At 36.3% G+C, this 19,819-nt stretch overlaps 1 protein-coding gene across 1 annotated transcript in view; it reads right to left on the reverse strand.

The window, feature by feature from the left end:
* Positions 1 to 19,819, reverse strand: part of ZFAND3 (zinc finger AN1-type containing 3) — a 332,576-nt gene that overhangs the window by 58,028 nt on the left and 254,729 nt on the right. Inside the window, exon 4 of the mRNA XM_061196281.1 lies at positions 4,444 to 4,509. Within this exon, the coding sequence (XP_061052264.1) occupies positions 4,444 to 4,509 (66 nt within the window). The remainder of the gene's footprint in view (positions 1 to 4,443; positions 4,510 to 19,819) is intronic.

Consider the following 19,819-nt stretch of genomic DNA (forward strand, 5'->3'; position numbering starts at 1 on the left):
GAGACTAAATTCTCCAAAGAAATTTAAGACAAGGAAGGCATGGTTCTATCTGCCTATTATAGCTTAAATTTTAAGGTTCATCAATGGCAAACGCCAACAAATAAAATACAAAATAACATTTCTTTTGCTGTAACTCTACAAATTAAGTCTTACCAAAAAAAAAGATTACATAACATGTCTTTAAATAAGAAATCCTAAGAAAAGGCAACAAACCTCTTCCCCACAAGACACTTTAAACATAAAAATATGACCTCATGAAGGTATTCACCTAAGTATCCAAATACATTCCCAAAAAAGTTGACTAAAGGAGATGACTGAAGCTCAGATTACAAGTTTTGTTTAAGGTATAACTTGATAGTTAGAAAAGATGAAGGACAAAAGGGAATCTTCTGGTAGTTTGTTGCCAAGGAAAGCGAACTCTTTCCTTCACAATATACATGTTCTTGGCAGGAATGTTGTGAGAATTAACAAGGGAACGTGTGCAAAACATTCTGAGCTCTTTGAAGAAATGTAAGCGTTCTCTAGTAATCTGAAGGTGTGATATACTTTAACTCTCACATTCTAACCAAAAGCAACCTGGGACTTGGCAGTCTTTGCTGACTGTAGATATCCCAGAGCGCTACAAAGCCACACACACCTGCACTTAATTTTTCTCTCTTAAATACCAAAAATGATCAAGGTGCCATTATTTTTTTCCATCTAAAGATCACCGAGTTTAACTGTTAATGCTATGTGACTAAAAGCCAGCATCTAAAGAAAAGCCTTTCCCACCAAGCTCACAAACACGAACTGATCTTTAATTTGCCATTACTGCTGCCTTTTGCAATCTGCTTCTTAAGACTCACAGCTACCACAGAACAATTTCTTAAAGGGTCCCCTCCCCTCTCTCACTTTTGATGGCTACAGACCCACCACTCTGCACTGCTGTCCACCTCTCTAAATTACAATACCCTCTGATCAAACAGTAGTCACCTGAGATACAAATAGAGACACTTATCAACCACTCAGGCTACATTCGTTCCTTGACTTATTAATAATGGATCTAATTCTAACCTTTAGATCTAATTTGCAAAGTACTAAAAAGAAAATGACCTGTGTACTGAAGAGGTCCCTAACTTTTTTTAAGTGCACACTCCCATCTAAGACACTTGGCCGTGTACCTTTAATATGTATATATTTGTATGTGTATTTGCTGATTTTAAACTATACATATGGGCTAATACATAACTATGAAATTAATCTGCGAAACAGAAATTTTAAAGGGCTGAGATAAAGAGCTTTTGTGATTTTCTCTCCATACCTCACAGACTGTACATTGTACGCCCTTCTTCAGAGACCAGTGACTTAAAGAACTTTGTTCTAGCCTAAGTATCCTTTTTCTAGCACACATCATTATTAAGCTGGAGGCTGCTTTAGGTCCAAACTTATATGGATAGATTGGCTGGGAGGGGGTCAGTAAGATCTAATTCAGAGGGCTTTACTCTATGGCTCCTAAAAAATGACACCACTGTAATTTTTTTTTTTTAACATCTTTATTGGAGTATAATTGCTTTACAATGGTGTGTTAAAGTAATTATTTACTATCAGCTGTGCCTGAAGCCCTGTGCTCTGGAAGATCTCTAGGAGCACTATTGTCACTGTGTCCCTTGAGGTAGAAGCACCAGAGCATGTGTTAGAGGCATGAGTCCTATTCTTGAAGAATCTAGACACCAAGAATACAGGAACACTCCAGCAATGTAACACTAAAAAAAGTGTTGATTCATAAGAAAAATGTTCAGAATCCCCACCATGGGCAACCTGCTGATTTTAGGACAGAGAGAAAGATGGAGACAAAGACAGTCAGCTTGTGGTTCTCAAATCAAATCATTTAATTTACCTCTGAAAATCAGGAAGCTCTGTCCTCTAGAGTCAGGGTCATTATTTCAGGCTAACTGGGGGAGCCTGAGGGGGCCAGTGACCGGCTACTTGAGAAGAAGTACAGCAAGCTGAACCTGATGACCTTTAATGTCCACAGTGAGAAATCTCAACTTTCCTTCAGGCTTTCTAGGATATGACCTGCACATTGCATTAATTTCCTTCCAAGCCAGAAACTCTCAAACTTTTTCTAGTTAAGAGGGATGTATTCACCTAAAAGAAGGCCTGGAAATGTGTGACTGAGAGCTCAATGTCCCACTTATCATTTCATGTAAGGAGACTTTAAAACATTACCTTCAGTTCCTACTATAATACTGACATGCAACAAAGAATGTGATCAACATAAAGCCAATTAATGAAACTAGGCATGGCAATGCATTCTGGTACTTCTAATCTAACTCCTTTCTGCCTAAAATACCAATTGATGTGTTACCAACACTATCTAATGATTGGCCACTGTATACACATAATCTTTAATGGTAAGACAATATAATAGCAGCTACCATTACTGAAGATCTATTATGCAAGCTTCATGTGTATCATTTCTTTTCTTATATCAAGCTATGAGATTTATCACCTCATTTTACAGATGAAGAACAAATTTTGAGATATTTACTTAAAATCACATTTTGTAAGGGGCTAGGCTAGGATCTGAAACAAGATCTGCTTCTAGAGTTCTGTTTCAAAAACTATGTCACTACCTGCTATAATTCCAAATCTGTGTTTCTCTTTCTCCACATTTCATTCAATGATATGCTTTGTACTGTCTGGTTAGGAGCATAAATAATTACAATAAAATATGATAAGCAGTAATATGATGTAGTGAAAAGCAGGCTTTAGGATCTGAAGGATCTGTGTTCAAGTCTTGACTCTACTACTTACTAGTAATATTACCCCAGGAAATATATTTAAATTTCTGAGTGCCTGTCTTGGTTAACTGTAAAAGAGGAATAACTATCTTGCAGAATTGTTCTGAAGATTAAATATGCATGTATGTAAAGTATACTGAATGGTGCCTGGTAATGTAGTAAGCATGCAATAAATGGTATTAGTATTTTTAGATACACAAGATAGTATGGGAACAGAAAGGATGAAACAGATCTGCCTAGAAGATGAAGGACACAAGTACATGATATTCAGGAGGGGTTCCTACTAGTTTCAGTGTCTAAGCTGAGCACACAAGTCTCTTTCCTAAATCTCTCAGGATGACCCAATGCGCTCGAGGCTCACGCCTTGATGATACCTGAACATGTCGGTAGTGCTAACCATAAACCTTGTCCTGAGGGCCAAAACTGGAAGGAAAAAAGAAAGACCAAAGTAACCTGTGTGTGTGTGAAGCGCTGGACCTGTAATCAAAGGGCTCGAGTGTTTTTTTTAGGCTTCTGGCTGGAGTGGGTAGGAAGATGGCTCTCGGACTTCCCTCTGACTAAGCAGGACGGTCTGTCTCACCCCAGGGCACAGTTCCCTTCTGTCTCAATCAGGAACTACCCAGTGGAGCCTGGGTACTGAGCACAGGAGGGATGGGAGCATGTCAGGACTATCTCACACAGCCCTGCCTCAAAACCGGTCATTTGGAACAAAAGAGTAAAATTAAAGTTCCTCAGAGTTCATTGCCTGGATGTTACTCTGAAACTGTGCATGGACAGGCCTGTTTGAGGTTAACATCAAAACTATGAGCATTTAAAGGGGTTGAGGTTTCAGTGTAAGTCTGTACACAGAGGTAGTCTGTGCTATTTCTGCTGGGGAGTTAAAAGGACTTTTTAAGTTACGAAAAATACTTTGCGACCTTTAGAAAAACAAAATAATTATTTTGACTCTTTCAAATACAATCCTTAAGATACTCTAAATAGCAGGCAGCATTAACTTAAAAAGGCAAATATTGTCGAAAATAAATTAAGGTACAGGGTAAGGGAGCAATGGGCATTCTGAGTGCTCTTTAGAGAGCTACAAGATTCATGGCTTCATGCTTAATACAAATGTCACAGATGCACAAAGGTTTTTTGGGGACTCCATGTATCTGAAAAGAATGATTTCAGCACACCCCATGGCTTTAGCACAAATGAAAGGAAATAATTTTCTAAAACTATTAGGACACTATACTAGTCAGTTAACCTGATTATCTGTACTACAACTTCTTTTACCCTCCAGCCATCATTATTTAAATAATGTTTTTTTTAGTAGGTCCACGACTTATACAAATTAGCCACATGCTAGAAACCGGGCAATGATTTGCATTTTCTGTATGGTTTAGGTCTTAATAACATTTTTCAGACACTGGGAAGTAGGTAAATTTTGAGGTCCACCCTCTTGGTTCTAGCTGCCAGCATTAACTCCGTGAATCTGACCTCCAAGAGCATCACTCCGACCTCTGCTCACACTCCACTCCCCATACTAAGCACATGATACATCACTTCACAAATCATGGAAGAAATCACAGCGTACTCTGGCAAGGACACCGCATTAAAACCAGTAGCTAATGCCTGTGAATAATTCAGGTAAGAATGAATCAGATAAGAATGATGTACGTACCCGTACCACAGGATCTTTTGGTTGGTGTGATTAACGAGACATGAGCTGTATCTGTGCATGGCCCACCTGGAAACAGAAAGACAGGCACATCAGTTAGGACATATCCTCCACATACCCAGAGCTCCTATACTGGATAAAGAGAAATCTAAAAAGGAAGGGATCAACCTGTAAATATGCATGAGGAGGGGTATTAGGAAAGATGAAGGTGGTAATGGTAGTGGTAGGTTAATTCTTAGTTCAGTCATTTAGTCTACAGGTCCATATTCTTTCTACATTATAACATGCTTTTCATAAAAAATAATCGAGTCTCACGTAATGTTAAGACATTAAAGAAAAAAATTTTAATCAGAATTCTGATCTGGGTAAGAGTAAATTACCCGTAAGTTTGGGGAAATGAGTTTTTCCCCAGAGAAATAAGCAGGAGTACTCCTTCTCAGGCTTATCTCAGTGGTCACCCTACCTTTGAATTTACTGCAAAACTGGCCTTATTTAAAGTGGGGGGGACTCCCTAAAGAACAAACAGCTTGTCAGAAGAAATAAGGATCACTGTAATATTTAAAGACAGCACTGCTGACTAAGGAAGAATATCTAGTTTAATTATAAAAATATGATACAAAGAGAGCCTTCATGCAATCTTTGTGGGCCCAGGGATCTGATGGATAGGTGTAATTCAAGAATATGCAAAAGATATAGTCAGTCAGTGGGTGAAGGCTTGAAAAGCAGTAATTTCATTCTACAGAATCAGGACCACCAACAAATTCTTAAGCTGATATTGATATATACTCCAACACATCCAATCAACTATGCCCTACCTACTGAAATAGGAAGTTACTGTGTAAACATGGAGACCTGTGGTTTTTGACATGCCCTGGGAGGGGCAGTAGTGATGATCATCAAGAAATGGGACACACAGGCAAATGTTACAAATATATTTTGAAAAAGCTCCCCAGGTGACTATAGCAAAGGGAACATGATTACTTAGCATAGTTTTATGTCACCTATGACAAGACCTCATATCACTGAAGTTACTCATCAGAAAGGAAGGAAAGACGAAAGAGCTCAGAGACCTGTTCCTAGAGTTTATGCCACCAAGATCCATGGGTTTTGGAACCTGGAGATCCCACCTAAGAAGTTCATCATTAGTCTACTCTTTCCTATACCAAGGCCGTAACAGCAGCAAACCTTAGTGGGTGTAAAAAGACACAGAGGAGAAATAGGAAAAGGGAGGAAAACCAAGTAAGTGTGTTGTTAATGTCAAAGAGCACTTAGCAAATACCTACTATGTGCCACCACAGGTTAGTCTCATGCTCCGGGGCTTATAATCTTGTTAGAAAGATAAAATGTTTACTTAAACACAGAACAATACATGATAGCGAAAAAGAGCTGGATGCAAAATGATCCACTGCCAAAGAATATGGAACGAGTAATAAATGCTAAATGTAATCAGGAGGAAGGATTATTCATCACTGGCCAGCATCACATGGAAACACTTCTCAAGGATTTGAAAATGAGGCAAGAATAAATTAAAAATTAGAAAGACCAAAAGAACAGGGCATTTCAATTGAAAAATTTTCTACAAATGTCACATTCACCAGAGAAAGCTTAACATACTAAAATTCCAGAGGAGGCCCAAATGGGCACTGGTGACATAAAAATAAGTAACATGGAGAGACAATGAGCTGCAAGAAAACCTAATACAGACCCTACATCCTCGAAACCCTCTGGGCACTGGCTCTGTGGCTCCATAAAATGCTATAGCTTCTGCCTCCATGTGTGATTTTTTTGGCTTTTGTTTTTTTGTTGTTAAATGAATCATTCTTATTTCTGGGAACATAAGTACTTAAGTCCTGCAACTATTCTTTATTTAGTGAGTAATCCTGGGTAAGTGATCCTTAGTTTCTTTAACAAAAAAATGGGGATAGTTAAAATTGCCCATAAGCCACAGTGTTAATGAGATCTGTACAAAAAGACTTCATAAACTATAAAGCCTTATGTTATGTATCTTCACTTTCTCTCCCATGAGGTTTTATGCACCCAAGGGTCAAGACTCACTTTGTCATCTACTCTTGGGTCATGACTGTATGGACAAAGGGCCCTTAATAGTGTTCAATAAGTGACCACCGCAAGCCACTTGACTGAATCAGGAGAGTAATGTACATTTTTTAAAAACCCTTTTTTACTGAGGTTTAACATAAAGAGAATGAAATACTAGAATGAAGTGCACAAATCTTAAGTATATATACCTTGAAGGATTTTAACATATATATAATTGTGTAACAACCACCAGATAAAACTACTGGAACATTTCTGGAATCCAGAAAGTTCAAGGGTACATTTTTAAAAAGATTCCCAAATCTTGACTCTGGAAATTTGGATGCAATAGGCTGGGGTGGGCATAGGAAGAGATTAGTGTACATTTTTAAACCAGCTGAGCACGATGTACGTATTAACAGCCCAGTTAGTTCCAATCTCTGGTAACACTAACTCCCAGGTCAATATATGGTGAAGGTCACTGAGTTCACACAACATCGTGAGCCACACAAAACACAAGCATCAATAACAGCTTAACTAGCAGAATATTTTTTTAAAGGACATAAAATAATTCATTCAGTAAAATTATAAGAGCAGAGAGAAACTGGTTAAATCAAAACCCCTAAAGAAACTTGGCTGGGACTCATGAATTAACACTCCCATGTTTACAAACGCAATCTTTACCTCATTTGTAGGTTGAAAGTTTATCTTTTTGAAAATTCCTAATGAATGAATTTCTGTAGGTTTTGGCAAATACGCAAATAACTTCAAGGCTACCTAGCATATCTCAACATGCATCATCATGAAAGTGTTCTGCAGAGAGCTTGTTAAACTAACAACCCAATCCAAAGTATTCACTACATTATAGTAAAGTACAAATAGAACCATAATTGAGCCAAAACAAACTGACAGCAAGAGTAACTGGGAATGATAATATATCCCAGCTTTGATAATTGGACAATATTATAAACAGAGAGCTTGGAATTAAATTTGGTCTGGTAGACTATAACCTATGAAACTCTTTAAACTCCAGAACAGATGCACATGAGCACTATACATATAGTCTATATACTAACTGTGCTGTCATATAAAATTCCTATACTCTCAAATAAAAAGAGTAACCACAGGAAATTAAGATATCTACCCTTACACAATTAATTGCAAATCAACTCTGTTAAAATGAATGCAGGAGATTAAGGGCCACTCAAGGGGAACCTTTTCAGGTTTGAGTCCACAACAATAAAAATAAAACATGAGTCCCATGTGGGTATAGCAAACAAAGTAATTGAGAATTGATGTTAAGGGTCAAACTCAGGGCATCTGTTCCATCAAGGAATGGAGTTGGCTAATGTCTGAGAGGGGGGCTGGAGTATGGTCTCATAAATCATTGTAAATTCTGCTATTTTTGGCCTTTCTTCCTCTTCTTTCCAAACAGAAGGGTAGACAGAGCTAATACCTGAAGAGTAAGATGAAGAAGTCTTTTCATGCCTGGGTCCTACAGGTTAACGTAGTGATGTTGTGTGTGTGTATGTGTGTGTGTTGGGATCAAGATTGGAAGGTTGGGAAAATAAATGCATTTCTAAGCACAGAATGATTCACACCATTACCCTCTATCCTATATTAGTAGCAAGTGAGTCTGGAACAGTAAGTTTGGGGTTGTTAAATATTAAAAATAAAACCATAGTTAAGGTACCTTGCTTAACATGACACACTCTCTGGGAATTCTGAACCAGACAATATCAAGATTAACTCATCTAAACTTTTAGCCCATCACCATGAGTGTTTTTTGCTTTCTTTTGCTAAAGCAAAATTAAACATGTCAAATTTTTTCAAGTTTCTTCATTATCTGAAGATACTTAATACTACCATTTTTCATTTGATATTACATTCAGAACTTTTTCCTAAGTTTCAACAATTCAGAGTCTGGAATCTGCAAGTAAATAATGTGTGTGGTAGCTTGTGGTTTGTATTCTGTAAGTCTGAATACTCTATCTTGTCTTTTAGGGATGTTTCTATTCTTGTATTAAAGGTGTCATACATAATGCAGCACTATGGATCACATTTGCAATTCCACGTGAGAGCCATGGAATGAAATTCTTCAGCTGTATTCCCAACAACTAGAAATCTTTACAGCCTTTGCAACAGGGTAGTGGATTTTCTTAGGGAACCAGTACTGATTTCAGCCCTGTAAAGTTGAAGACAGGGGTCAAATATGCATACTAAAAGTCACTGTAACCTGCAAAACCAGAAGGACTGAATAAAGGTATCCCGTCAACTATCAACATTCACATTTCAAGTCAAAGTGGCAGGAACCTTTTTCAGCCTCCTATAGAGTTACTGAGCATGTCAAAAAACACTGAGCTACCATAGCAGTCAATCCAACTGACTGGTTGAAGACTATGACTCAGGAGAAAGACAAGAACACAGGTACGGAGGGCGGCTGCATTTATGCTGGTTATCATCTTAGGCACTCAAAATCTAAGGCTGAGTAAATATAGAAAAACAGTATTTCTCCTTAACCTTGACAACAGAGATCAACAATATACCCAGAAAGGTTTTGTTAAAAGAGCTGTGATGAGTAGCTATTTCTGGATCCTGATTCCACTAGCCCTCATTGGCTGCAGTTATACCATGTGCTAAACCACATCAATTAGGAAAAATGGACTGTCAAGAAGTCAGTCAGCTAAAAATTGCCAGAAGCTCAATAATCAAATATTCTACTATCAGCTCTTTCATGATAACTGCAAAACATTAATACACAAAAATAGCTATTCTTCTTGTTGATTTATAACACTTCAATATTCTTGCTTAATTAGCATGACATTTACATAACAGTATCTAATTAATTTCTAACTAAAGACACTGTGGGCTAATTAGAAATGCATCATCCTTTTTTAACCAGCTTGTCAATTCCACTCTATCATTATCTGTACATTGTTTACCCTTGCAACATCTCACTTTTCCAGGCTTGCTATTCAAAAGGTGATTTCAGACAACAGATTGATGAGCTACAATTCTCCCTCCACTCCAGAGATTCATAATATCTTACGGGAGTGTTTTCTGATGAGCCATACTTAAAAAAAAAAAAAAAAAAAAATCTATGCAATGGAGATAGTGAAATAAACTCAACACTGTCTCCTGATATGGCCATATTAAGAATGCAAAACTATCTTTTAAAAATATTCAAAGAATGTATATTCCTTCAGCACTAAAACATTCTTTCTTTAAAAGCCTTCAAAATACACATGGATACTTAAAATAGTAAATGGTCATAAATATTAAGGACAGACCAGAACGCAGGAGAAAATAAGCCATCTCTTCAGAAAAGAAAACCCTATACTCCAACTTTACCCTAAACCTGCAATTCATGAACTGTTTTACTCAGAAAGGACACACCTAATCTGTCTACATAATTGAGTTTGAAAAGCACCATCTATTATAAACAAGGATACATAAAGATATAATGAGTGGGAATCTAAGTTTACAGAAAATCTTCAGCCCCGATAACAGCCCTCCCATTTCTCCAAATGAAACTTCCAAATTAAACCATTTACGAAGCTTGTTACAGAATCTAAGTGTTAATCTCTCAGAAATTCTAATCCTAACTCACTGCATGATTTTTCACACCATTTAGCTCTAAATCAGGGATTCATGAGAAGGGGATTTCCAAAGTGGGTAAGAAATTGCTACTGGTAAGCTCTCTGTTTTGTTCATAAAAAGGGCCTCTCAACAAAATTTCATTACCATTCCACCCCGACTCCCCTACATAACTGTAGCTGGTGAGCTCTGCAAATATTAGTGTGTTTGTGCGTGTGTGAGTATGCCTATTAGTCTATCTGCACAACAGAAATAAAGTTTAAAATTCTCCCACACCGCCTTCCTCAGGGAACAACACTACAAGCAAAATGAAATCAGGAATGCTTTCCATTTGCCCAGTACTGACAGACTCTTTTACAGTAGCATGGACATCCCTACTGGGGCCAGGGTATGTGTTTTGGAAGAAATGCTCTCTCTTGACCCAGTAATGGCCTTAATGGCATGATCTTTAGGGGTAGTGGCAAAGTCTTACGTATCTTGGTACCCTAGCATATGAGGTGTTCAAAATATGTTTTTCACTATTGAATGAAAATGATTCAGGCCAAAATCAATTATTGAACATACATATCTATTCAGAAGGGAAATGGAACTATTAATAAATGGTTGATTTTCACCATATTTACATGTTAATCTAGCACAGCAGTTCTCAAACATTTGCATCTTAGGACCTTTTTACACTTAAAAATTATTAAGAACACAAAAGAGCTTTTGTTTATGTGGGTTGTATCTATTGATATTTACCTTATCTGAAATAAAAACTGAAAAAAAAACTTTTAATTTTCATTTAAAATTCACAAAATAATGTCAACATAAAAACATATTTTTATGAAAAATAACTACAAATTTAAAAAAAAATGAGAGCAGCCTGGCTTAAAGAAGAAACCTGGATTTTCACATCTGCATTCAATCTGTTACAATGGATTGCTTATATGAAGCATATGAAGAAAAACCACCCTCACACGGATATATAGTTGGAAAAGGAAGTACCTCATGGACCCTGTGAATGGGTCCTGAGGACCTCTATAAGTCCCTGGACCACACTTTGAGAAAGACTGGTATAGAACAAAAAAGGTTAATATAATTTCCATCTTCTCCACACTCTGCTCACATGCCAACTGACTTGTTCTAGTCCTGCAGAGACCCATCAATGCACTAGTACAAAAAGTAGTAAAACGTTTGCCCATTCTCAACAAAACATTAATATTTAAATAAATGAAGAAAAGAATAGTGGAATAAACTCTAGAATTATAATTTCAACCCAGAACATTCTATTTCTGCTACTTATGTAGGAAGAGTAAAACCATGTTTCATGTAACTCAAAGGATTCTGAGCAGTTAAATTTGTTTGTTTTTCAGATGTGATCTCTCACCTAGAACCCTTATAACCAAAAAAGAGCATCCCATATATTAAGATACCGACAAACACCACTAATACTCCAAAATGTGATAAAGTCCAACAGCAATTAACACTGAATTTCTAAGACACCACTATCTCGCGGTTCAAAACTAGAAAGAAACCTTTTTTGAGAGGTCAAAATATCACCTGGCGAATGAAGTCAGTTCTATTTTTAGACACTTGTTTCTGTGACAAAGCATACTTAATATGAATATGAAATCGGGAGCTGTCACTTCTCCAATTTAGACTTCAGTTCTATTTACAGGCTTAACTAAGGCCCAACTCAGGTTTCTATATTTGCATTTTACCATCAACACAAGCATGAATCTCATAACATTAATGAAGAAACCACTCAGTATTACAAGAGCTTTTATTTTTTTGACATAGTTTAGCTACCAAGAGTGTTTTCATAAATCTTGTCCTGCGTCTGCAAATGAAAGAATGCACTGCCTTCCTCAGAAAAGGAAGTGACCTGTGCATGTTCTCTATAAGAGGCTTCACAGAAAATTAAAAAATACATCTATTTAGGCCATAGGTACTGCCCCGTGGACATTTAAAAAGAATTCTGAACATAGGTGCCCTTCTTCCCTGACCCTGTGCTGAGCCTCTCCTGTAAGTAGCTGTACCACAGCTGGCAATGTGTTCAAAGTGACAATGATTGAAAGGAAACTTAGCCAAACCTCCTTGCTTTACAGAAGTGAACACTAGCAGGTCTTACTAACAGGACCTTTCTTTGCAAATAATAGTTGAAAATGTCACAATTTGAATTATGTAAAGAAGTGTTTATATTGATATTTGGGGATTTTAAAAATTCCTTACCAACATGGCATCCTATTGTTTATTAAATCTAAAGAATCCTCCTTTTGACAGATCAAAAAGTGAAATGGTTTATGAAGCAACAGAGCATATGAACACAAAACAAAGTTACATGCAGTCATTTTTTGGCATGGGCAGCTCTAAATTTTCAGAGAGAAGTTCACAAACACCATTAAAACATATTCACGTAAGTTTAAAATAACTACTTCTAACACACAAATAGACAGATAACCCTATTATATGATTTTTTTTCAGCCAAACACTTCTGTCATAACAAAACTTAGATTTAATTTAAAATCAGCACAGCGTCACCTATTAACCTGTATCTAGACAAAATAAAAACAGTATGACAACTGCAAAGGGCTAAAGCTATGTGATGTGTGGTTGTTCACTGTGACCTTTACTTTCACAGCCCAGTGTAGAGCATTTCATTTAATAAGAACATTAAAAAAATCTGCATTTGCAAAGAGGGGGCAGTGATGATGCTGCTTCAAAACCTAGTATGAATATCAATAACTGTATAATCTCATTAAGCGCCTGAGGAAACCTTTATGGGAAACTAACCTTTCAGATTTGCAGACTTCTTAAGGGATCCTTGAAAAATGGGTGTTTAAAGTTTGCTAGTCTCTCTTGCAAAGGGGACTCTTGAAGAGGGAAACTCAGGTGATAAAAGAAATACCCATAAGCAGAAATTGCTGTTTCACAACAGGCAGGTGGCTATTTGCAGTTAAAACAACAACAGAAAAGACAGTCTCTCATTATGCTAAAAGCTCTGTTAAAAGAGATGAACTGTCACCACAAGACAACCAAGTTTCAAAATTAGGTAGGGCAACTGCCTTTTTGAGTTACTTCACCTTGAGGTTACTGAATGGCACAGAAAACAATAAAAATATTAAGTAGCTGCTCAAAATCAGGTTCAGGCGATGAGAAGCCTCTCTTTAGTGTATCAAAACACATGAGCACATGAAGGTTCCCAAAAGTATGAAAAACTAGTAAACTTTTCTAAATATTTAAATCATTTACTGAGTATTGCCTTGCTGGGTGTTACGGGGCAGAGCAAAGCAGAATAAAATTAAGCCTCTGCTAATTTGGGGTATAACCTCTAAATTGGTAGAGAGAGATGAGATTCTCATGTCAAAGAGGTGACCAACACAATATGTGATTAGATGTTACAGGGAGGAAGTTAGGAATTCCTTGGAGGAAGCAAGTGTGGATGAAATGGTTCTGAGGTAGGCTTCCAAGAGCATGAATAAAAATGGTAATATGAGTTGCCATGGTGTCTTTTGGGGACAACAAGGATCTGGTTCATTTCAGAGCTGAGTATCAGTGCTGGGAAAGGTAGGGAGGTCAGATACAATGAGGTTCCAGATTATGTAGGGGAAGGATGTCTGATACAAGATTAAGAATCTGGATGATCAAATAGGCAGTGATGAGTCAATGAAAGAATTCCCTTTTTTGTTTAACATGATATCAATGGGGATTCATCTGACTAGTTTATTGACTAGGACAAGATTAGAAGCAAGAACAGTCTAAAGATTATGGCTGTAATCCTATGAAAACACAATGGTGGCAATAACTTCCCAGACCTTTAATATTTCTCCATTGAGCTAACACTAGAGGATCATAAACAAAGACAAATTAGGAAATATAAACAATATTAGAGTAATTAAGAATAAGATTTAGTTTGTGTACTTGGTACAATACATATTCTAAAATTAAGAGCACCTTTAATAGAAAAAAATTTTTAAATAAGAACAATATGTATAACTTCATTCCAATAAATTTAGAAATGTAGATGAAATAGATATTTTTATAATAATACTAATTGCCAAAACTGACTTTAAATGAGGTCAAAAATATAAATAGTCCAATATCAGATATCAGGCCAATCAGTTTTACGAATAAATTCTTCAAGCTTTCAAAGAATAGATACATTACACAATGTCAGAACATAAGACAAAAAGCAGTGTTAGGGCACTGGAAAAGATGAAAAGCTTTCTATGAGTTTAATGTAACTAGTATCTAAACTAGACAGGAATAGCATGCCCACCATATATAAGCACACACATACACAAAATTAACTCACTTATTAAAAAGGTACAAAATTTAAAATAAAATTAGCATTTTGAATCCATCAGTACACTGAAAGAACTAACAGAGTTTATTCAAGGAATGCAAAGATGGTTTAACATGGAAGTCTATTAAATTAAGAGATTACATATTAAAGGAGAAATGTATATGATCATCTCAACAGATGCTGGAAAGCATTTTATAAACATTCCTCTCTGATTTAAAAAAATTAACAAGCTAAAAATAGAAGTTTCTTAACCTGATAAATAATATCTACAAAAAAACCTGTAGCAAATACTACATTTATGTGTGAAATACTAATATATTTCACATACATTAGTAATAAGAAGTAGTATCAGAGTTAGGAACAGGAAATACATATATAAAGCTATAAAGAAGAATTTCTAACAAGAAATGTATAAGGCTTACACTAAGAAAATAATAAATCTTTACTCAAGAATATTTAAGAAGGTTTGAACAAATGAAGACAAATGATATTCCTGTATGAGAAGGCCCAATAATGTATTAAAATGCCAATTATTCCCAAATAAACCTATATTTTCAGTGTAAACCCAATTAAAAATCACACTGTAATTTTTAATAGAATTTGACAAAGTTCATCGAGAAGAAAAAATGCAAAAAAATAGCCAACAAAATTTAGAAAAAGATAAACTAAGGCGGAACTAGCTCTATCAGATACCAATACACACCACAAAGTTATTTTCCAGTCTCAGGAATATACAATTAGACCAATGGAACAAAATAAAAGAGTCTAAAAACAGATTTACGTTTATAAAATAATAACGGAATTTCAAACCAGGCCTAATTGATAAGTGGTTTTGACATAATTGGTTATCCATTTGGAAAAATAATAAAGGTAAATCCCTATACCTCATATCATATACAAAATAAATTTCAGATGGAATCAAGAGCTAAATATAATTATAAACCGTAAAATATAAAGAAAAATATTTTTATAAGCCTGTGATGGAGAAAGCCTTCTAAGAAACACACAAACCTAGAAGACAAACTAACAGACTTGAATTTTAAAATCTGTGAATTTTCTAATGGAATACAAGGCACCCAAATCAAAATTAAAAGTCAAGTGACATACCAGAAGAAAATATTTACATGATATGTAACAAATATATAAGAATACATAACAAATATCCAGAATATATAAGGGGCTCCTACAAATCAGTAAGAAAAAAAGGCTAACAAAAAAATAAGCAAAGAATACAGATAGGCAAATCAATGGAGACACAAATAGCTAATAAACATATGAAACAGTGCTCAATCTCACTATCAGGAGATGTCAGGGAAATGCAAGTTAAGATAAGCTTTCCTTTTGCCTGTTGCCCAAAAAAAAAGAACACCTAACATTGGTAAAAGTATGGGAAAAATTGCTCACTCAAAGTAGCATATAGGAATAAAGTAGTAATGTCATTTTGGAAATTAATTTGGCGGTATATATAAAAATTTTGATACATATTCTTTGACTTGTTAGTTCCTCTTCCATGTATTTATCATGGAAAAATGATACATGCACCATTACTTATGTTTAAAAATGTTTACATCGTATGGTTTATAGCAGTGAAATATCAGAAACAGTCTCAAAAGAAAAGAGAAAATAATAATACAGAATACTACAGAGCAGTTTAAAAAGAATTAGGCTGACCTGGAAAGATCTCTAAAATATATTGTTAAGTAAAAAAGCAAGATACAAAACAATACATATAGTATGTTCTCATTTGTATAAAGAAAACCTTATATTTATGTAGACATGTATATAACTGCATAGAAAAAGAATATATATAATCCAAAAGAAATAAACAGTGGTTATCTCTGGAAAGAGTGGGAATTTGGGGGGTGGGGAATGGGGTGGAGGCATTAAAAGAATATTTTCACCTTCTAACATACATAAACCTGTATGTCTTTGCTTTACTTGTATACTTAAAAAATAAAATAACTTAAGACAAAAAAGAGGGCAGCAAATAAGTAATTTAAAAGTCATGGTTTTGCTTTAATTTTGACTCTATTTTTAGACTACAAAAAAGGTCAGATGACACTCTAAGTGCTTGAACAAGTTCTCATCCAGCCAACAATGTGGAACAGAAGTAATTTCCATAACAAAACACTGCTCAACTGGTCAAGTCCTTTTGCATTTTGACCGGGATTCATTTAATGATCCCATACATTGATTCCTGGTGAATTACAACCATTCAATTCAATACAGCATATAACTGTACGTTATCAAACTGTACTGCAAAGTACCAATCTTTTTAGAACACAAGCCCTAATAAAAGCAACATGCTTTACAGAATCAGCTTCAAGGTAAATAAATGCACTGGAAAAAAAAGTACCTTTAAATTAAAATCAGAAGAGACATTTAAAATTTTGGCATTCTTCATTATGGGAAAGAATCTCCCACTTTGATACTATTATATATCAGAAAAGCTCCATCTGTTGTATAATTATCTCTGATTAATGGCCTGATGCTCCAAGCTTCATTAGAGAAAAAGAAAGAGAAAGACACATACAGAGAGAACTGTAAATAAATCTCCTCACCGTATGTCACTTAAAACCAGCCCAGCAGGAAGTCATAAAATATTTTTAATAGGTAATATTTTCTGAATGTTCTACTAGAATAAGTCAGCCTGTTTTGCACATTATCTGGTCTTCAAGTAGGCATAGTCCAAAAAGGGAAAAATAGTTTCACTTAGAGATTATTATAAATTTAATTGGTAAAAACAGACGAACATGAAGTTCAGCCACTCAGTGGCAGTGATATTAATTTTCCAAGGGACAGATGTCAGACAGGAATGAAGACTAGCAGCCAATGAAGCCCAATGCATGTTCAAAGACCCAAGGGCAGTTTAGCAAGGCAATCTGTTAAAACATGCCACCATTTTATTTTTTAAATGCCTGGGGAAGTTAGGCTATGACCAGGAACCAGTTTCCAAGGAAACAATGGAAATCTCTTTGTTCAAAAAAATTAATTTAACCACAGATAAAGAATGCTCTCAAATTCCTGTTTTGGGAATCACTGTCATATTAAAGGAAAATCCAGCCAGCACTTGGAAATGAAGCTTTAGTCATTAAAAGTCTTCACTAACATTCCAGTTAGTATGGTTCTCACTTTTTCTGTATATTTTCTTTTGGTTACAACAAAATCATCTCTTAGGTATATGTAGTAGAGAAGAACAGGAAAAATTTTCAGCATTATGGATGAAAAAAGGCCAAGAGCTGAGTTCTAGCCCTGTCATGTGACTCAAGGCAGGTCACCATTCAAACCTTTCCCTCATCTGTAGAATAAGGAGGAGACTATCTGCCCTGCCTATGTTACACACTGTTAGGATGATCCCAGAAAAGTATCGTTTGTCAGAGGGCTTTGTGAAACAGGGGTTGACGAACTTTCTCTGCAAAGGATCACTGGGTCTGTGTAGTAACTACCCAATTCTGCCGTTAAAGTGCAGACGCAGCCACAGGCAATACACACATGAATGAGCATGGCTGTGTTCCAATAAAAATTTATTTGTGAACACTGGAATCTGAATTTCATATAATTTTCACATGTTGTAAAATTACTGTCCTTTTGATCTTTTTCATTTAAAATCATTCTTAGCTCGTGGGCCATACAAAAACAGGTGATGGGCCAATTTGGCCTGTGGGTTATACTTTGCCAACTTCTCTTAAAAACTGTTGTTTTATATATGTGTTGGTTGCTGTTTATTGCTTAGTATGTGCCTCTACACAGTTTAGAAACGTGTTCTGTACGAGGTGGGCCCTCTCTGTTAGATTAGAATGTCAGAATATTTTAAAACAAGCCCATTTCTTGCCATTACTCTTCCCTAGTAGCAGGTATCAGTTCTCTTCCTCTCCTGCCTAGAAAGAAACAGACCAGCTAACTCTCCACCAACACCTCAATTTCCCTCCAGTACATAGTGGCACTGGCTAACCCCTGCCCCCACCACCAAAAACCCCACAAAACCTAGCTCTGTAGGCATGTACACCATAAGGTCCCCCAGAGGGCACAAGCAAGGATGTCCAGGCCTGTAAGAGCATAACAATAGGAAATCTAATTTATAGGAGAAATAGAGAGAAGGGTCTTTTAAAAAATCTTTTAAGTCCAATCTTATAAGACTCTGACTTAAGGTGACCAGTCATCTGCTCATCTTGTTAAGGCTATCAGGGCAGATGCATTGTCTAAGTCAAGCGCAAATAACTAAAGTGATTGTTAAGTAGCAATGAAGACCCAGGTGATCCACTGACACCCTGCAAATTTCTTCAACTGTGACCCACCTAGGAGAAGAAAGGTGGAGGAATAGGTAGCAGGGGATTACTCATATTAATCTTTTAGTACCCTCAAAGAGACCAGAATTTCATATAATGCATCCGCCCTGACAGCTTTAACAACCAGTTCCAGCGTTCTACCCACAACCTGACATTATTTCAAAAGTTGGCTCAAGAAACAAAGTACAGGGCTTCCCTGGTGGCGCAGTGGTTAAGAATCCGCCTGCTAATGCAAGGGACACAGGTTCGAGCCCTGGTCCGGGAAGATCCCACATGCCACGGAACAACTAAGCCTGTGCGCCACAACTACTGAGTCTGCACTCTAGAGCCTGCAAGCCACAACTACTGAGCCCATGTGCTACAACTACTGAAGCCCATGCACCTAGAGCCCATGCTCCACAATAAAAGAAGCCACTGCAATGAGTAGCCCCCGCTCGCCGCAACTAGAGAAAGCCCACGCGCAGCAACACCCAAGTAGCCAAAAATAAATAAATTTATTAAAAAAAAAAAAAAGATCAATGTCTCCTAGACTAGATTTGAATCTTCTAGGAAAGAGTTCTATGCCTGTTTGGGGTCATAGATATCCTTAAAAAAAAAAAGAAAAAGGAAAAAAGAAACAAAGTACAGTAGCTGATTCAATTTGTTGTAAGGCAGAAACAAACACAACATTGTAAAGCAATTATACGCCAATAAAGATGTGGGAGGGAAAAAAAAAAAAGGAAACAAACCACAATTTATCTCCTCTATGAAAAACCTGGAAATTGAAAGAACAATAAATTGGTAGTAGCAAAAGCATTAAGAAATGTATGTTATTTTGTTCTTTTTAAGTGTTTGTGCAACATTCCTTCCTCTGTAGTTTACTTGCAAGCAACGGCCTTTACATTACAAATCACTACAGAGACAGGCAGCAATGGGGTGGTGCTGGAAAGCCAGGCTGCTCTGTGATGTTGGGCAAGATACAGAATCATCCTGTGCCTCCATTTTCACATCTGCAAAATAGATACGGTAATACCACCCGCTTTACAGGGTATTATGAATATGAGGTAGGTTAATACAAATAAAAATTTGGAACAGTGCCTGGTACTTAGTAAGTACTCTGGTGATAGCTGTTACCATTTTTATAGCATTTAAATGTTATGACAAGTCCTTTGGTCACTATTAGAATTTTGTTTAC

This window comes from Eubalaena glacialis, chromosome 7 (assembly GCF_028564815.1).
Source record: "Eubalaena glacialis isolate mEubGla1 chromosome 7, mEubGla1.1.hap2.+ XY, whole genome shotgun sequence".
NCBI lineage: Eukaryota > Metazoa > Chordata > Mammalia > Artiodactyla > Balaenidae > Eubalaena > Eubalaena glacialis.